This window comes from Manacus candei, unplaced genomic scaffold, assembly GCF_025592945.1.
Source record: "Manacus candei isolate 608988 ecotype Guabito, Panama unplaced genomic scaffold, ASM2559294v1 h1tg000079l, whole genome shotgun sequence".
Lineage (NCBI taxonomy): Eukaryota > Metazoa > Chordata > Aves > Passeriformes > Pipridae > Manacus > Manacus candei.
This window is the reverse complement of record NW_026138127.1, coordinates 304,492-322,323: the sequence shown is the minus strand read 5'-3', so window position 1 is coordinate 322,323 and position 17,832 is coordinate 304,492. Positions and strand designations below refer to the sequence as shown.

Genomic DNA, 17,832 nt, shown 5'->3' with positions numbered 1-17,832 from the left:
AGTGTGAGTGGTAGTGGCTCAGCCAGAGTGTGATCGATGAGCAGGGTTGTAAAGGGATGGAGGTGACTGCTCCAAAAACTGGAACAATGGCAAAAGGAATGGTTCCAATTGCTAAACATCTAAGTAGATGTGTGCACAGAGCAAGCCTACCTGTACCAGCAGGATGGCATGGCCATGACCCAGAGCTCTCTTACACTTTGTAACAGTATCCGAACTCAAGACTAATCTTGGTTCAGACTGTTGTGAAGGAAGAAACCTTAGAAGATCACCCATCAGGGCTTTCACAAAAGCTTTTGCTCAGATATTGCTTGTAGGTTAAGCCTTTTGCCTCTGGTTCTTACCTGAGCAACACTACAGCTATATGCCTGCATGGCCATGTATCCCTCTGACTGGCACCTAACTTCTGCATTTGACTTTGAACATGTCTCTTCACTATGGATTTGCCTGGTGAACACTCAAGCTTTGGCTGATCATGGTCACTGAGCTCAGTTCCTAACCTTGACTTAACTACAGATTTGCCTCATTGTTATGGACTTGTCTGGTGACCCAGACTCTTTGCTGAAGCTGGTTGTCATCACTAGACCCTCTCTGCTTGCCTTGCTTGGGTTCTATGGGATGGGGCCCTTTCTGAAGAGGACATCGTCCCTACTTGCCTTGTTTACTCCTTGTTCCTAGTTCACCTTCCCTTATGGAGCAATGCCTTTGCAAAGGCATTGCCTGACAAGCATGATTTTTGAAGTACACAGTCACCAGTCCACACAGTAAACAGGACAGGAAGAAAGGAAAAGAAATTAACAGAACAAAGTTTCCTTTTTTTGTCCAAAACTACGAACAAGATGACGCTGTTTAATTCTCTGCATATCTACTGCAGGATGAATGTCCACTGTAGAGCACAACAAGATTTAGAAACTACATCCACAAGCAAAATAGTAAGTTATTTTCCTGTTCAAGGTTTCCTGAAAAGTATAGAGTATCTATGCATTGCAACGGCAATATGTAAGCAAAGTTGATATCTAAAAAGGGTTGGTTACAGGATCCATGAAAGCATATTTTACACCTAGTGGTAATATTTCATCACAATTGCTGACTAGCCCCTATGTTGCAAATCAGACAGCTATGCCTGCAAGAGCTGGATAGGAGTTAAACTGGCATTTGCAAGCATCTTCATGAAAAATTTTTCAGCAATCTGATAATTTTAAAACTTCTATAAGGAGAAGCCAAGAACATGGTGCCAGTTAGCAAGTGAGCACAATAAATTTTTTAGGGTAATTTTCAAATATTTGACATGATTGTATATACCAGGAGCAGAAGATGCCATGTGAGGCCTAATCAGCTGACCAGAGGGTGGAGTTGAGGTCACTGGCAGGAGATTTAAACTGCTCCAGGGAGCACAAGGGACCCGGAGTGGGCAAACAGGGGTGTGGCATGGCACTGAGGTTGTGGCATGGTAGTTCGCGCAGGCAGGGCACAGCCACCCTCCCAGGTCTCTCTGGTGGGTTGTGAGGTAGGTGTGTGGATGTGGTTCGTTTTTGTTTGGTTGGTTTTGTTTGGTTTGGGTTTTGTTTGTTTGTTTTGTTTTTTCTGCAAGTCAACTCAACCCAGCAATGGTTTCCGAATGAGCAAAAGCAGTTGCTGTTGCTATCAGGAGCAGTGTGTAACCCAGACAGAACCCCCCAAGAAGGACGCAGCTGTTCAGGTCTCTGGCTGCACAGAGTGTCTGAGCCTGGTGTCAGTACCACAGGACAGTGTGAGAAACGCCTGCCTATGATGTGAGCAGGTGAATGATTTGCTGTGCCTGGTGGCAGAGCTCAAGGAAGAAGTGGGGACGCTAAGAAGTATTAGGGAGAGTGAAAGGGAAATAGACTGGTGGAGTCTATACCCTTTTGACCCCAAAAGAAGTCCAGCAGGAAATGGTGAAGCCCTACCCCTCCTGCCATCAGGCAAATGGAGCAAACCAAGTAGGTGGGGAGGAATGGAAACAGGTCTCTGATCGAAGAGGTAAAGGAATCTTCTCCTGACCCCCATCACCTCCCACAGTGCCCTTAAAGAACAGGTATGAGGGCCTGGGCCCAGAGAGTCAGGCAGAGGGCAGTCAAGAACAGGATCTGTCTGGAGGGCCTCCTGGATGCATGGCACCAGACAGATTACAACCACAGCTATAAAGAAAAAAAGTTGTAATAGGCGACTCCCTTCTGAGAGGAACTGAGGACCCTATGTGCCAACCAGACCCATCCCACAGAGAAGTCTGCTGCCTTCCCTGGGTCACAGTGAGGAACATTAGTAGGAGACTCCCTGAGCTAATCCAGCCCTCTGTCCAGGCTGGTGGTCCAGGCTGGCAGTGATGACATTAATGACAGAGGTGCCAGGGTAATTAAAAAGGACTTCAAGCAAAAGGAGGGGCAAGGAAAACCTCCATTCTTTGTTGGACATGGGGGGGGAACATAGTCACCAAAGATAAGGTAAAGGCTGAGGTACTTAACACTTTCTTTACCTCAGTTTTCAACAAGAAGACAGGTTGTTCTCAGAACAACTGGCCTCCGAAGCTGGTAGACAGAGACAGGAAGCCAAATAGCCCCCCTGTAATCCAGGAGGGAACAGTTAGAGACCTGTTGAGCCACTTGGATCCTCACAAGTCTATGGGACCAGATGGGATCCATCCAAGGGTGATGAGGGAGCTGGCAGAAGAGCTTGCCAAGCCACTCTCCATCATCTACCAACAGTCCTGGCTCACTGGGGAGGTCCCAGATGAATGGAAGTTGGTGAATGTCACGCTGATCCACAAAAAGGGCTGCAAGGAGAACCTGGGAAACTACAGGCCTGTCAGCCTGACCTCAGTGCCTGGCAAGGTTATGGAGCAGATCATCCTAAGTGCAATCATACAGCACCTACAGGATGGACATGGGATCAGACCCAGCCAGGGTGGGTTTAGGACGGGCAGGTCCTGTCTGACCAAATTGATCTCCTTTTAAGATCAGGTGACCAACCTGGTGGATGAGGGGAAGGCTGTGGATGTGTCTACCTGCACTTCAGCAAAGCCTTTGACACCATCTCCCACAGCACACTCCTGGAAAAGCTGCAGCCCATGGCTTGGACAGGGGCACTCTGTGCTGGGTTAGGAACTGGCTGCAGGGCTGGGCCCAGAGAGTGGTGGTGAACGGTGCTGCATCCAGTTGGTGGCCGGTCACTAGTGGTGTCCCCCAGGGATCAGTGTTGGGCCCAGTTCTGTTTAATATCTTTATTGATGATCTGGATGAGATGACTGAATGAACCACTAGTAAATTTGCAGGTGACACTAAGCTGGGGGGGAGTGTTGATCAGCTGGAAGACAGGAGCACTCTGCAGAGGGACCTGGACAGGCTGGAGAGATGGTCTGATTTCAACGGGATGAGGTTCAACAAGGCCAAGTGCTGGGTCCTGCACTTTGGCCACAACAACCCCCTGCAGCGCTACAGGCTGGGCACAGAGTGGCTGAAGAGCAGCCAGGCAGAAAAGGACCTGGGAGTTTGGATTGACAGGAAGCTGAACATGAGCCAGCAGTGTGCCCAGGTGGCCAAGAAGGCCAATGGCATCCTGGCCTGGATCAGGAACAGTGTGGCCAGCAGGACCAGGGAAGTGATTCTTCCCCTGTACTCAGCACTGGTGAGGCCACACCTGGAGTGCTGTGTCCAGTTCTGGGCCCTTCAGTTCAGGAAGGATATTGAGGTGCTGGAGCAGGTCCAGAGAAGAGCAACGAGGCTGGTGAAGGGACTTGAACACAAGTCCTATGGGGAGAGGCTGAGGGAGCTGGGGTTGTTCAGCCTGGAGAAGAGGAGGCTCAGGGGAGACCTCATCACTCTCTACAACTCCCTGAAAGGAGGTTGTAGCCAGGTGGGCATCAGTCTCTTGTCCCAGGCAACCAGCAGTAGGACAAGAGGGCACAGTCTTCAGCTGTGCCAGGGGAAGTTTAGGTTGGATATTAGGATGGAATTTTTTACAGAGAGAGTAATCAGTCATTGGAATGGGCTGTCCAGGGAGGTGGTGGATTCACTGTCCCTGGAGGTTTTTAAGATGAGACTGGATGTGGCACTGAGTGCCATGGTCTAGTAACCATAGCGGTGTTGGATCAAGGGTTGGACTTGATGACCTCAGAGGTCTTTTCCAACCCAGTTGATTCTATGATTCTATGATTTTCAAAGGTTACCTGACAACGTTCATGCAATCAAATTCAAAATCAAAGTAGTCCCAAAATAGGCTTTAGCCTAGGAAGGAGGCAGGGAATACAACTCGATTACTTGCCAGAAAAATAAACTCCTGAGAAATGGCATACTGAAAGAAGAAAAAGGTAATTAATTCTACTGCACTGGCTCAGAAGGAGTTGTTAGTAAACTCTTCAGAACAGTTTAACATCCACCTAGCAAACTTATGCAAAACTGAAATCTTAGCATCACAACATGCAAGATCCTCCTGTCCTCTCCTCCTTTTGCCTTCTCTCTGCCACCACACTCCTGGAATAATGCATCATTACATATATTCAGTCTGCTTCTCCTGATAGATTTAGTATCAGCAATATTTACTTTGTTATCTCCTTCAAACTGATCTAAACTAAAGAGATAGAAAGTATTTTTATCTTGGAAGGACAGTGTCCACACAGGCAACTATACCAACACAGCCATTATGACATAAATGAAGTGCAACAGCTCAAGAATTCCCCCATTGCCTTTTTATCTCATCTCTACAGTATGTAGTAGCGAAAATACATATACACAATGGTCCAAAACAAAAAAGACAAGAACAGGTAACAAAGGAAATCTGTAGAACACCTCACCAAGTGCACTGCATGCACATTTCATTACTACTGATTAATACGAGACATGGCAATTACAATCCAGTAGTTATCAAAAAGTAATGAGGTGCTAAACTTGTTTAAGCCACAATTCCAAGTGCACTGGTATTCTCCCGCTATGTAAGACACATGCTTAGAGGAAAAAACTGCAGTGCTAAATCTAGAGGAAAACAACAAAAATTTTTGTATTTTCTACCAAATGATACAGAAGTTTTATCTTTTTTCCCCTCCATTGCAGCTGTCTCAGGAATAATTTGTTAGACAAGAACTCTGAAAAACTTGAACTCAACTAAAATCTAATGACAACGTGTTTTCAATATACAGACCAAAAGTTACTTCTGATCAGAATACACCGGTTATGGTGAGTAGCAATGCAATGTGATCCAATGGATTCAAAAATAAAATATGGCTATTTTGTTCAAAACACACATAATGGTGTGTATGATGTCTATAATGCATCATGTGTTTATGAGGTATGCACGATGAAGGACACTTCACTCCTGCCGTGGATATGTCAGCTAGGAGGATGTTTCTCACCTTACTGAGAATCAAAAATACCTTCAGTGATACTAATTGGAAGCCACAGTAGTGCTGGATGATCTGACATGAACGATTTGTTTTACAAGGATACTTGCAGGCTAGTTAACTTATCCATGCAACCACACTGTCCCATCATAAAAACAGATCTTTTCAAGCCCATGAAAGCAAGGAAAATATTTAAGACACCTACAATGCATTTGTATATATCTTAAATGTGATGTGAAATGATGTACGTATCAATGACAGTGGCCCACTGCACTTATAGAAAATGCAATGATACATAAAAGTAATTCTTAGGTGAAGAAATTATTATGTGTAGACAAAGTAGTAGCTGTACTGTACCGCAATCAGTTCCAAATTCAGTTGTAAGAAGGGAAAAAGTAGACAACTGAGATATAACATATACTACTCACATGGTATGACAGTCAACAGACTTCTTTTTTTTTAAATTTCAAAATGTATTGTCCTTTTCCTACACCTCTCTATTAGTTCATTTCCTACTGTCATGCATAAAAGAAGCAAGACTAACAACAATTCTCAATACTTACAGAGGTTAATGCTTCTACATTGGCACCGGTAACACAAAGGAACCGGACAACATCAAGAATGCCATTGCTTGCTGACAGATGTAAAGGTGTTCTTCCATACTAACATGGGGAAACAAGTGTCATTACATTAGCTAAAGAATTTCACTTCAAATTTTATTACTAATAATCAAACATATTATACAATTATACATCCTGATACAAAGCAAAGGTCTTGCAAAGCTGCAAGAAAAAGTACTTTTGATTACAGCTTAAGCACAGCTACCTAAAGTGCAATTAAAAACAAAGGATACAATGACTATTTAAAAAATGAGAAACAACTTTATAGCAAAATCCCTCACACCTGTGGAGGAATCCTTTCGAGTTTTTTTGGCTATATTTGAGAATGTCTTTCTAATTCCAGAAAATTTAATCGCATATTTTTTAATTAAATATGAACCACTTAAACAACACAAATTCTTTAACCTTTAAAACCCTAGGTTCTGTTTCAATCTAAGTATTACTGAATTCTGTTTCAATCTAAGTATTACACATCTGCAGTCTCTCCCTTCCATCCAAAGCAATAAAAATAATGAATGAAAGAAGGCAGCCTGAAAGGTTATGGGTTTTTTGGTGACAGAGGGAGAGTGCTGTAAAGTATTGCTTCCCCCATTTTTTTCTTTTTTTCATTAATTTCTTCACTAATAACATGTCCTCACAGCACCCACTTCTGGTTTTAACTTTTTTCATTTGATGAAAAAAGCTGATGATTTTAATTATTGAAACCAAAAGTGACTGCACTGGACAATCCTCAAGCCAAAAGCCTTTTAGCTCTTTTTAGCTGGCTAATAAACTGCCAGTGCTTTGGAAATAAATAGAAGTGTTAACTAGCAAAGTGTTATTGCCACAATATGTACTTTTCCAGAAAAAAAACCACAAAGAAGCTACAATACCTGAATCAAACAAATTGTAGATAGCAACATAAAGATCCCTATAAGTAACTTTTAAACTTTGAAGCATACATAAAATTTAAATAGGGCAGAGAAAGACATTCAGACCTAAATATCAAGCCCTAAGCACAAAAGCCTGTCAGCAGAGTTCAGTGGCTGACCTTGACCTATTCAAACTAAAGTTTCCTGAAACAGCTTACTTTTCCCTTAAAGATCTCTAGAAGAAAAGCCACAATGTTAAACCTGTAAAGCATCACATTTAGTTAATCCCATACACTGCAGCACGAGCACAAGAAAAGCAGCAAACAAGGCACTAGTATCTCGAAGTTCAGGGGCAGGTAATTAAACATTCTTTTTGAGAAGTGCTTACAACAATTATGGATTGCTTGCATTTCTAGCTGGCAGTCAGCCACCAATAATCACTGCAATCAATATTTTTAGCAGATTTTTCAGAGAAATGTACCAGTCTTCAATTCTGTGTATAAATTACTGTTACATATGAAATCAAGGCCAGCATCAATGCATTTCATCATCTGTTCTTCAGCACCTAGATGCAATCTGCATAAAGCAAAGTTATATGGCTAGGGAAGAAGGTTGGCATATCTTTCAACATTAAGAGTTGAGTGGTAAAATATACTGTGATAATTCACCTGGGTTCTTTCTTCATGGATCTTTAATAATTTATTCAACTGAAACATCTTAGGTAAATTTGTGAGGTAAGTAATTTAATGCTTTGCATTTGGCCATTTTAAGAGACAGAAAAATCAAAGGAAAAGACCTTTTCATATTAGAGAACTTTAAAAGGTCATCTAATGCAATAGAGGAGCTATTAAACAATGTAGTACAGCACTCATATTCCATTTACCTACCTTATTAGTGACATCCAAACTACAATTTGCTTCACAGAGTGCCATCACAATAGGCACGTTCCCATCTTTGCAGGCCACATGCAAGGGAGTGTTGCCATGTCTGTCCTGGAAATCTACAAAACATCCTTGACTGATGAGAGTTTTAACTACTTCTGTTTGACATCTTCTCACAGCAAGATGCAGGGCTATGTGACCATCCTGAAATCACAAGACAGCTTGTAAGTGAAATCTAATAATGCTAAAAATCAAAGTAATTTAGCAAAGTGCTAATCAATCTCATGTAACTGGATGCATCACCTTGCCTCAAGAAATACAATGGTTTTTAATTTGAAGGTGGAGGCAGAGAGATGTACAGTATCTGTCAGAACAAATAAACCATGGGATAAAAGCATATTTCTATTAAGCCACTGGGCTTTGCAGTGGAATGGATGAAATGCAAATACACATTCTCTACTAACAGCCTTCCTAGGAGATAGTGACCAACTGTAACAACCAGATGAATACTGTAAGTTCTATTGAAAACTCCAGTGTTTACTGATAGAAGTTAGTGATGCCACTCATGCAATCTGCTCGGTGATCAGTAATTTTAGAGACAGACAACTGTGTAACAACTTAAAGAGACAATGTAACTGGAAAAAACCAATTTAATTGCTTTAGAAGCAAAAAGTTTTTTCTGAACTCACTTTAATAACTATTTAGTTAATGTTAGCAATAAAGGTAGCTAAAAGGACAACCATATCAAAACTAGGAGCAATGAAATTCCAAATTTATTTGTTGGGATTACACCATGAAAGACAAATACTTATTCTGAATCAAATGGAATCATATTTTTAAATAGTTCTTATTGGAAATAAGCATGATTTGTCCAATCCATAGGAATCAAAGACAACCAGCATATCCAGCTCTTTTAGGTTGATAGTTAGTTGCCAATTACAGAACCCAATGTTCCTACCATTTTTCAGAGAGTGTTACTCATGAAGTGGTAACTGATAAGGAGCTAATGAATCAGTGTAGTGGGTTGGGCCTGGCTGGATACCAGGTACCCACTAAAGCCACTCTTTCACTCTCCCTCTGCAACTGGATAGAGGAGAGAGAAAAAAAAACAGCTAAGGATTCATGAGTTGAGATAACAGCTGGGAGAGGTCACTTACTGATTACCTTCACGGGCAAAACAGACTCAAAGTGGGGATATTATTTAAATTTAGTACTCTCAGAATAAGAGCCAAAGAGTGAGAAATAAAACAGACTTAAAAACACCTTCCCCTTCACCCCTCCTTTCTTCCATGTTCTCCCTCCTCCCCCCCAGTGGTGCAGGGGGACGGGGAATGGGGGTTATGGTCAGGTGGGTCTCTGCACCCCAGTGGTCCTCCATGGGCTGCAGGGGCTCAGCTGCCCCACCATGGTCTGCACCACGGGCCGCAGGGGCCTGGAGCACCTCCTGCCCCTCCTTCTGCACTGACCTTCGTGTCCACCTTGTTGTTCACATATTCTCACTCTGCTCTTCCCTGGCTGGAATTCTTTCTGCTTAACAACCTTCTGTTCTTAAATATGTTATCACAGAGGTGTTACTATTGCACCTGATTGGCTTGGCCTTGGCCAGCGGCAGGAAGCCCGTCCTGGAGCCGGCTGGCATTGGCTCCACGAGACAGGGGAAGCTTCTAGCAGCTTCTAACAGAAGGCACTCCTGTAGCCTCTCCACTACCAAAACCCAGCTACAGGAACCCACTACAATCTGCAAAAACCCAAGCACAGAAAAATAATCAGTGGACAACCTTAAAGACTACTGCAGCCATCAACAGTCTCTGTGTGAACTGCTAAGAAAGAAAATTCACGTCACAGAAACACTGCTGACTTGGCAGCACTCAAAGCAATTCCAAGATATGTCTCTGTGACACTTGTGACCTCTTAACGTAACTAACCTTGTCTGTAGCATGAAGGTCAGCCCTGTGTTCTGCCAAGCATTCCACAATATCATGGTAACCCCTAGCAGAGGCTGTCAAGAGTGCAGTCTCCCCTTCTTTGTTTTTAATGTTCACATTGCAACCTGCTTCACAGAGTGCTTTGGCAACAGAATAGTAGCCGTGCCAAGCAGCACAATGCAGTGGGGTTTCTTCTTCCTGCCAACATGGAAAATTAAAAAAAAACAGAGCTGAACCAAATATGAGGGAGAACAAGTCCCAGCTTTAAAATGCAGAAAGATGACATGAAAAAAAAGACAGTCTGCTAAGTAAGCCCTATAAAAAGATGTAATTTCTAATGCTGACATTCTCAAAGCAAAAATAACTTCAGCTGACATACCAAGTGATTATGATACCTTCCATGTCAGTGAACCTACTTTAAATGTATCCGTGCTCCTGAAGCTAACTGTCTTGGTCTCTCACTTGAAAACTGATCCTAATTCACAAGCAGCTTCTACATCCTGTGTGTTGAGAGACTAATCCAGTGTTTAAAACAGATGGATTACCAAGGAGATGCAAATCCCACTAGACTTGCAGTTTGAGGCAGATCACCGTGCTTACCAGGGTTTTTGCTTGAACCCAGGAAACTTCAAAACATTCACCTTCAATTTCATTGTACATCAGAACAGCTAGGTGGAACACCATTAAGAAACTCAAATGTTTCACAAAAATATGCTAAAAGTAGCCCACTGAAAAGCAGGGAGGACTAAAACCCACCAAAGAAGTAACTGGATCAAATTCTAAGAAGTGGGATCCTTTCTGTACCTGGCAAATATCAATAAGGAGACAACTGATGCTGATAATAGCAGAGGACTTAGACTGTACTCCAGGTTTCTGTAAAAATCTGAGCATAAAGAAATAGACAAAGAGCATGTCCTGTGACTCTTTGGCCTAGGGTTGCTTGAAAAATATAAAGGTAGTCCTAGAGGATGTAGCACTTGGGGAGGCTTAAAATTTGGGTCACAGTTAAGTTTAGGTCAAATAGATTTCCTTTTTCTATTAAGCCTCTTCCTTCTTGTTTTTTTGACAACAGTTCAGAGCTTTAAAGAAACTCTCCCAAGCCCTCCACTCATTTTAAAAAATGAGCTTGACACTGCAGAAAAATCCCATGGCAGCTAAAACTAAGCAGAAATCAAGGCGAAAACTAATAAAAATCTTTAGCTGAACTGACACGACTATCCATTCCTTTGCAGTGCTGAGTTTCTCCATCTTTAAGCTTTCATTTTTTGAGAGAACTTATGTTTCATAACAGTGTCAGGTTCTTGCAGGTTTTTTGCATAGTCTTCATCTATTAGGAGCTATCAAAACCTCCATAATTCTGTTGTTTTTTTTCAAATGCAAACATGCCAGAGGCTACAAGGTAAGACTTAAAGCTTTGACCACTCATACAAAGCCTTATTTGTTGAAAAAACCCAGACAGTGTTCATGACTCACCTTGTCTTGAAAGTTTGGATTGGATCCAATGCGACAGAGAAACTGAACCACATCCACGTGCCCATACCGAGCTGCAACATGGAGAGCGGTCTCCCCAGACTGCAATTACAGAACACGCCAGTGTAATTTCATATGTTACCCTCAGATATACACTGCCTGTACACTGTGTACAACCTGAGTGCCTGTGTGCTGCATGGGATACTCCTCCCTCTCCATAACCCAGATGCGCAGCTCTGGTCAGCAGAGCTTACAAACCAGTTGTACATGATACACCACCACCTGACAAGTAGTTATTTCTTCAAAGGCTTTCTTTTTTCAGAACTTATTTTTCTACATTATTAGTTCCAAATCACAGACACAATGGGATTTCTGAGCAATATGAGGAGGAAGCTGTGTGTACAACTGGTATTTAAACAGATGTCCTATTTCTATTCATACTATTTCCATATGCACCTCCACCCCCTCCTGCATATTCAAATGTAAGGAACTGGCCTAACACACCTTGGTACATCCTGGTGCATTTTGGTCATTATGCCTAATTATTTACAACACTTTTTTGAAATTATATGAAAAAGAAATGGTATTTTTATTAAGAGAGTAACCTCTTTCATTGTAGCCCTATCAGGAGTCAAACACTAACTTTCCTAATGTACCTTGCCTTGCACTAGTTTCCTCAACAAAGCAAACTGCTTCACAAGTCTAATTGCTTCTGTACTGGAGCTTTGGCTAGTATAAAAACATTGCTATGGTACAAGACTAACAGCAACTAGTTTCTAGGGCAAATGTTGCTCAAATAACACTGCTGAAGACAAGGTAAGTGCTCATCAGCTATAAATTGTTAGGCTTCCTTATACTCAACTTAATAACAGTCAAATTTACTTGTCAGAAAAAAGTGATTTTCAATCAAAAGGAATGAGAAACAGAATCACGATTTCACCCTTAGTTCCAATGAGAAATCTAGTCTTCAAGTGAAAATTAATTTAGATTTGTACTTCTCCACCTACCCACCATGTACTCACCATATTTAACATGCACGCTTGGCTAACATTTGTCAGGAAAATAATCAGTACATCCAGTTCCTGTAAAGCTCTGTTATCACAGCCCTCTATGTCAGCTCAGAAAACCACACTCAAAAAGCCAGTCAACTTCTTGGAATTATGGCCCAGTTGAAAATCATTCCAACCTCTCTCTTTGCTAAGATAAAGTTATAGAAAAAGGCTCTCTGCATGAAAAGGGAGCTATTTTCTTACCTTATCCTTAACATCCAAAGGACATTCATTATCATTGAGAAATTTCAGTGTTTCTACATGACCATGTCGAGAAGCCCAATAGATTGCATTAGATCCAGCCTGCCAAAAATATTTGATTTCAAAAGTTATTGGTGAATTTAGAATCCTAATTCTAGAGGTTCAGTTGAGGTATACATGCACTTAGATGTACACAGATACACTGAAAAGCTATTCGAGCTTATATGAACACATTCACTTCTGAAAAAAATTTCAAATTGGTTCAACAACCCCACATACCAACAGTGACAACAAAAACCTCTATGCAAGGATGATTAACAGGATTACTAACTGTTGGGAAGGATAATCCTCTTTTCCCTTGTTAGGGAGTTTTTTAGAACTAATAGTCATGAGATAATAACCTTTCTTCTGCTTACTTTGCCATCTACTAGATGGAGAAGCAGACAGTTCTTCGAGTTTGCTCTAAATGAAAACCAGGCTGTTAAAGCACATTTGGAAAAAAAAGCTTCTTGCAAAGCATATCCTCCATCAAATATGAGTTTTAGTTGTGATATTCCCCATGGCTAAAGTGTGTATTTATCATTTCATACTAAATAAAGTTCACACTTGTGTTTTAGGGCAATCACTAATTTGAACTAATTGAGGCAGTTTTGTAAGCATGAACTACATTTTAAGATTAGTATTCTTCGAATTACTTCAGCTAATAAAGTGATCAAAATCAGAGGATATGCACTCATAACAAATGACATTACTGAAGATTTGTCTTGAAGTTTTTGCTGTGGAAGACAGAAAACAGGATCTACAGCTGATCTACAGTCTGAACTACTTGTCTCCTGCTAACTGTACTGAAAACCTTATAAAGAACAGTTGACAGAGCAGAACCCCAACCTTATCTTGAACATCAATACGAGATCCACGCTTTAAAAGCAACTGAAGCATCTGAATGTTTCCACAGCCGGCAGCAATCAGTAGTGGAGGTGTTCCATGCTAACAACAAAATACAAGCAAGAATGATATAATTAACTTTTGAAGGATTAAGGAAAGAGTGGAAGAGAAGGCAGGCATTGAATATTATCTCTGGATTTCCACTTTCAAATTAAGTCTTCAGGAAATACTGTATGAAAATAATTTATTCCTTTATTAAAAAAATTATTGCACAGCAATTTTCCATATTTTTGAGATGTGTTCACACTAAATGATGTATCACACACTAAATGTATGCTTTTCAAATTAGGAATATTAATGTTAAGCTCTCATTAGACTAGTTCGGCAAGAACATTCCCCTTTGCAATTTCTTTGTAGCTACTACACCACCTTAAAGCCACCAGCAACATCTAGGAAAGTTAAATCAGACTGCACCATTAAAACAAAAAACACAGTGATTTCTTAAATGGTTCAAGACCTCAACACAGTAAAATAACAGACACTTTACTTTTATATTGCTCTTCATGAATATTTCTCAAAGTACTTTGTAATGAAGGTCAGTGTAACCATTCAAAAAAAGTGAAAATTAGGGCAGAGATGATTTATGCAAGGTTTAACAGTAGAATAAGTACGTGAAATTTGGTCTCTTGGCCTCAGCTCCAAGAGTCCCATTACTGCAGCAGCAGTGCACTGAAATACCACAGTGGGGAAGCAATTTCTTTACTGAAAATGAACACTACCATCTAACATTAGGTTCACATAACCTTTTTTTGCAGTTTGGAACTTCTGTTTCTAGCAACACTTTGCAAAATCAGTTTTGGCAGTCTGGTTATTCCTATATATTCTGCCATCTTCAGTTTTGGCAGTCTGGTTATTCCTATATATTCTGCCATCTTCATCTGCCACAAGAAACAACAATTGCAAAAAAAAGCAAAGCTGATATCTGATTTACTACAGTTCTTGACAATAGACTTGAGTAAAACCTTTCAAAGGCCTAGGCAAAAAATTCCATTTTGGGCTCCATTTTAATGTAGCTTGAGAAGATTGAACACAAAACACGATAAAATTTCTCCTAAAAAAAAGGCAGAATTATTTCCCATCCCCTTGTCTTTTCAGTTCAGGTGTTACATTTCTATTTTACAACCATGTTGCTCTATCCAACAGGGTTATAGCTAGTCCCCCACGCACCTCAACACAGACCCACACTACCTTGTTGGGTTGATTGACATCGTAATTTGTCAGAGATCCCAGAAGGTGCTGCAATCCAGGTACATTGTCATCATTGATGGCATGAATAATAGCTTTCATCACAAAAGAATCTTCTTCATCCTTGCAATTAAATAAGAAAGAAGAAAAATTTTTAGCTTCAAGAAAAAAATCTCTATCTCAACAGTTGCCAAGACATCTAAAAAAATTAAAACCCAAAATTTTCAAAGTATTTTTTTATAAAAGAGTGCTTCAGCTGCAAGCTGTAATCCTTCATGAAACATATGGCTAACGTGTATGTATGTTATTCGAAAACCCACATCAAAAACCCCCACACTTTTTCTAGTACAATTTGCTTCCCTCTTCTTCACATAAATCCCCATTACTCATGGAGATTCCAAATAGGTTCTTTTATTAGGTGTATTCTTTTTTTCCTCCTAGGACTTTCAATAGATAGAATACTTGCATGACAGGAAACTAATTCAATGCATATATGTGAACACTAAAAAAACCAAGAGGTACACGAATACCAACTGAAGTATCAGGTTTTGTGCCATCCACGAATACAACACAGGAGAGGTACTTTGGACCAAACTTTCATCTATTCAAATGGATCAGTTAAAAATCTAGAATGTAGATACCTCTGCAGGTATAACTTTATTTTTCTCCTATACACTAAAAGAACTAAAATTCACAGAGCCCATTATTTGGTTTGGTCTTACCTCCTCTCTCCTGAGGTTTCAGATTTTTTTAGGACACTTAACATTAGGCTACAATCCTTTCTGCTGGAACACAGGAGTGAAATGCTGATCCAGTGTTAAAAGACATACAGATAGCTGAGGTGGGGGAGAGGGTAGGGAAGGGAGGGCAAGAAGATAGAATAAAGAGCACAGAAGCAGAAAGAGAAGGAAAAGTGGAAACATGAACACTAAGTTGCACAGAAGGGACACGGAGAAGATAATATGCATAAAAAGGGCTCTGCAGAATTTTTGAAGTTTGATCCTGTCAATGCACAGAAAAGATGATATTACCCAGATCTAAACATATTGACACACACTCTTTTCTGATTACAGGAAATTTAGTGCGTATTAGAACTTGTGGAGCAAGAATGCTTTTGGATTTACAAGCATTTGCAATTGCAAAACATACGGAGTTGATCTTAACTACTCAACACTAGTAGTCACATATAATACCAGAAACTGAATACTGGCCAACTTTAAAATTTCCTCCTTAAATAACTGCTTGTTGTGATACTGCTGTCTAGCATTCATTGGATTCAAGAGGGACTCGATGATTTTGAGTATTCAGTTAAAAAAAAAAAAGAAATATAAGGAATATTATTTTACTGTACACAATGAGTACAGTAAAATTCAAATGCCACTTTTTCACATTACAGTTGCTACAGTACAAAAAATCCTCCTGAATCAATTTTCAAAACCAAGACAGATGAATTTCTGACACTAGTTATCAGTCTCAGTATGGTAATTAATAAGGTAAATTTCAAGGTTTGTGCCATGCAGAAGATCATACTATGGATAAATGACCTCTCGTAGCCTTAAAATCGATTTCTTCCTACATATGAAATTAATTAATTGTGTACATTTTCAATAGCCCAATATTTCTATTAATTGGAAACTTGTAAATTTCATCTGCAGTAAAACATTCTAAACATATAAGAACACACTTACCAGAGTATCATCACTTCTAGCGACACTCATATTACTTCTGGACAAAAAAGATCTCGATAATCTTTGGCACAAGGATATTAAGCGCACTGATTGCTTTGTAAAAACAATAAGAAAAAAGCCATATGTAAAAAAATTGCAACAGATACTTGTGATAAGATGCTATTGCAGACATTTTAAAGGACTTAGCAAAACAAAGTGAAGTTTGACTTCAACACCCCCATCTGCTTTGTATATTGCATTTGAAACTTCAACTTCTTTTGGCATTTATAATCCAAACAGAAGCACAAAACAAACAATCCACACACAAGCATTTGTATGCAGATCATTTACAAAGAAGTCTTCTCCCATACCACCATGCTCAAACACTTAATTTATTCCAAATGACAGAGGAATGTGCTGCTTCTTTCTTCTTCTCCACTCTTACATGCACTGATGTTTCCCTGGAGCAGACAATGCTACTGCATTTGTATGTGCAACATTTTGAAGCATTATTGAATTACTTACTTTCCATTTTCGTCGCGCTGCAAACTTCTTGAACTTCTCCATATTCACTGCAGAAGCTTTTCTGCTAAGTGCTTGCTGGGTGTCTTTAGGCTACAAGCAAAAGAAAAAAGCTATTCTAAAATATCCCATAATTTCTGTATGTAAGACTCTGTCCTTCAGTGATGGTTTCCACTCATAGTATAATAGTATCCTAATCATACTATAATAATAAAGTAATTGTAAGCACATAATTTGAACATCCACAGTATAGCGCGGCATACAGATGGAATTTCCCAAGAAAATACCCTAAAGGAAACCCAGACCTAAGAATATTCTATGCAATACAAAACACAAACGTGTTTTTTTCATTTTAAATACAACAAAAAACCACACATCAGAACATTCAACTTTGTCCTTCACCTCCCTCTCTGATGGAGGCATTTGATTTCTAAGATAAATCTTGTTTTCTGGAAATGCAGTCAAACTTTGTTACAGTCTCAGTGTAATCACCTGGATGCTGCTGAACACCCCCTTACCCAGTAAAAAAAAAACAAACAACATATCACACCTACCAGTGCAGCAAGCTCTAAGGCTGCATCCTTTGAACTTTCTCATGGCTAATACTAACAACCAACGACTAGTGGAGCATATGAAATTTTCAATTTTATGACCCCATATTTGATGTCATTTTTATGGAGAAATCATGGGTTGGGATGGACCTTAAAGATCATCTAGTTTTAACCGCCATGGAAATATAGGTAAAGATAGTGATAGGAAAGGGGAAAAGAGGATAAGACCAGTGGGGTGTGAGTAGAATGCCTGGAAAGTTAAGATATAAGGCAAAGTAACAGGGTACAAAACAACCTGTCTCTTTGCAGCAGTGTGGGTCTTGGTCCTTGAGAGACAAACCTGGACAATTCCTGCTGCAGTGGTTTAAAATATCATTTCAATATGTTCAACACATTTCAACTACTTAAGATTACCTAAGCAAAAACTCAGCAGAGTGTAGTGTTTGGCATACTGATGCAGAAATGTCTGCTCTAGGATGTTGTACTGTGAACTGGAGCAGCTGTGACACAGACAAATATTCTGCTAACTGGTTCTCTAGGAAGTGGAATAGAGTCAAATACCCACCGTACATCTCCAAGACCTGGGAAATCAATGGCACTGAAGGAGTTTACTAGTCA

The 17,832-nt window shown here is 40.1% G+C and overlaps 1 protein-coding gene across 5 annotated transcripts in view; it reads right to left on the bottom strand.

Annotated features, from left to right (window-relative positions):
- Window positions 1-17,832, bottom strand: part of DAPK1 (death associated protein kinase 1) — a 98,529-nt gene that overhangs the window by 23,790 nt on the left and 56,907 nt on the right. For 4 of the 5 annotated variants that reach the window (XM_051810830.1, XM_051810831.1, XM_051810829.1 and 1 more), the window contains 9 exons: window positions 16,667-16,756; window positions 16,163-16,255; window positions 14,478-14,597; window positions 13,233-13,331; window positions 12,348-12,446; window positions 11,098-11,196; window positions 9,625-9,822; window positions 7,706-7,903; window positions 5,911-6,009 (listed from right to left, as the gene is read on the bottom strand). In XM_051810830.1, coding sequence (XP_051666790.1) covers window positions 5,911-6,009; window positions 7,706-7,903; window positions 9,625-9,822; window positions 11,098-11,196; window positions 12,348-12,446; window positions 13,233-13,331; window positions 14,478-14,597; window positions 16,163-16,255; window positions 16,667-16,756 — 1,095 coding nt within the window. The remainder of the gene's footprint in view (window positions 1-5,910; window positions 6,010-7,705; window positions 7,904-9,624; window positions 9,823-11,097; window positions 11,197-12,347; window positions 12,447-13,232; window positions 13,332-14,477; window positions 14,598-16,162; window positions 16,256-16,666; window positions 16,757-17,832) is intronic. The other variant, XM_051810832.1, reaches the window with a different exon arrangement.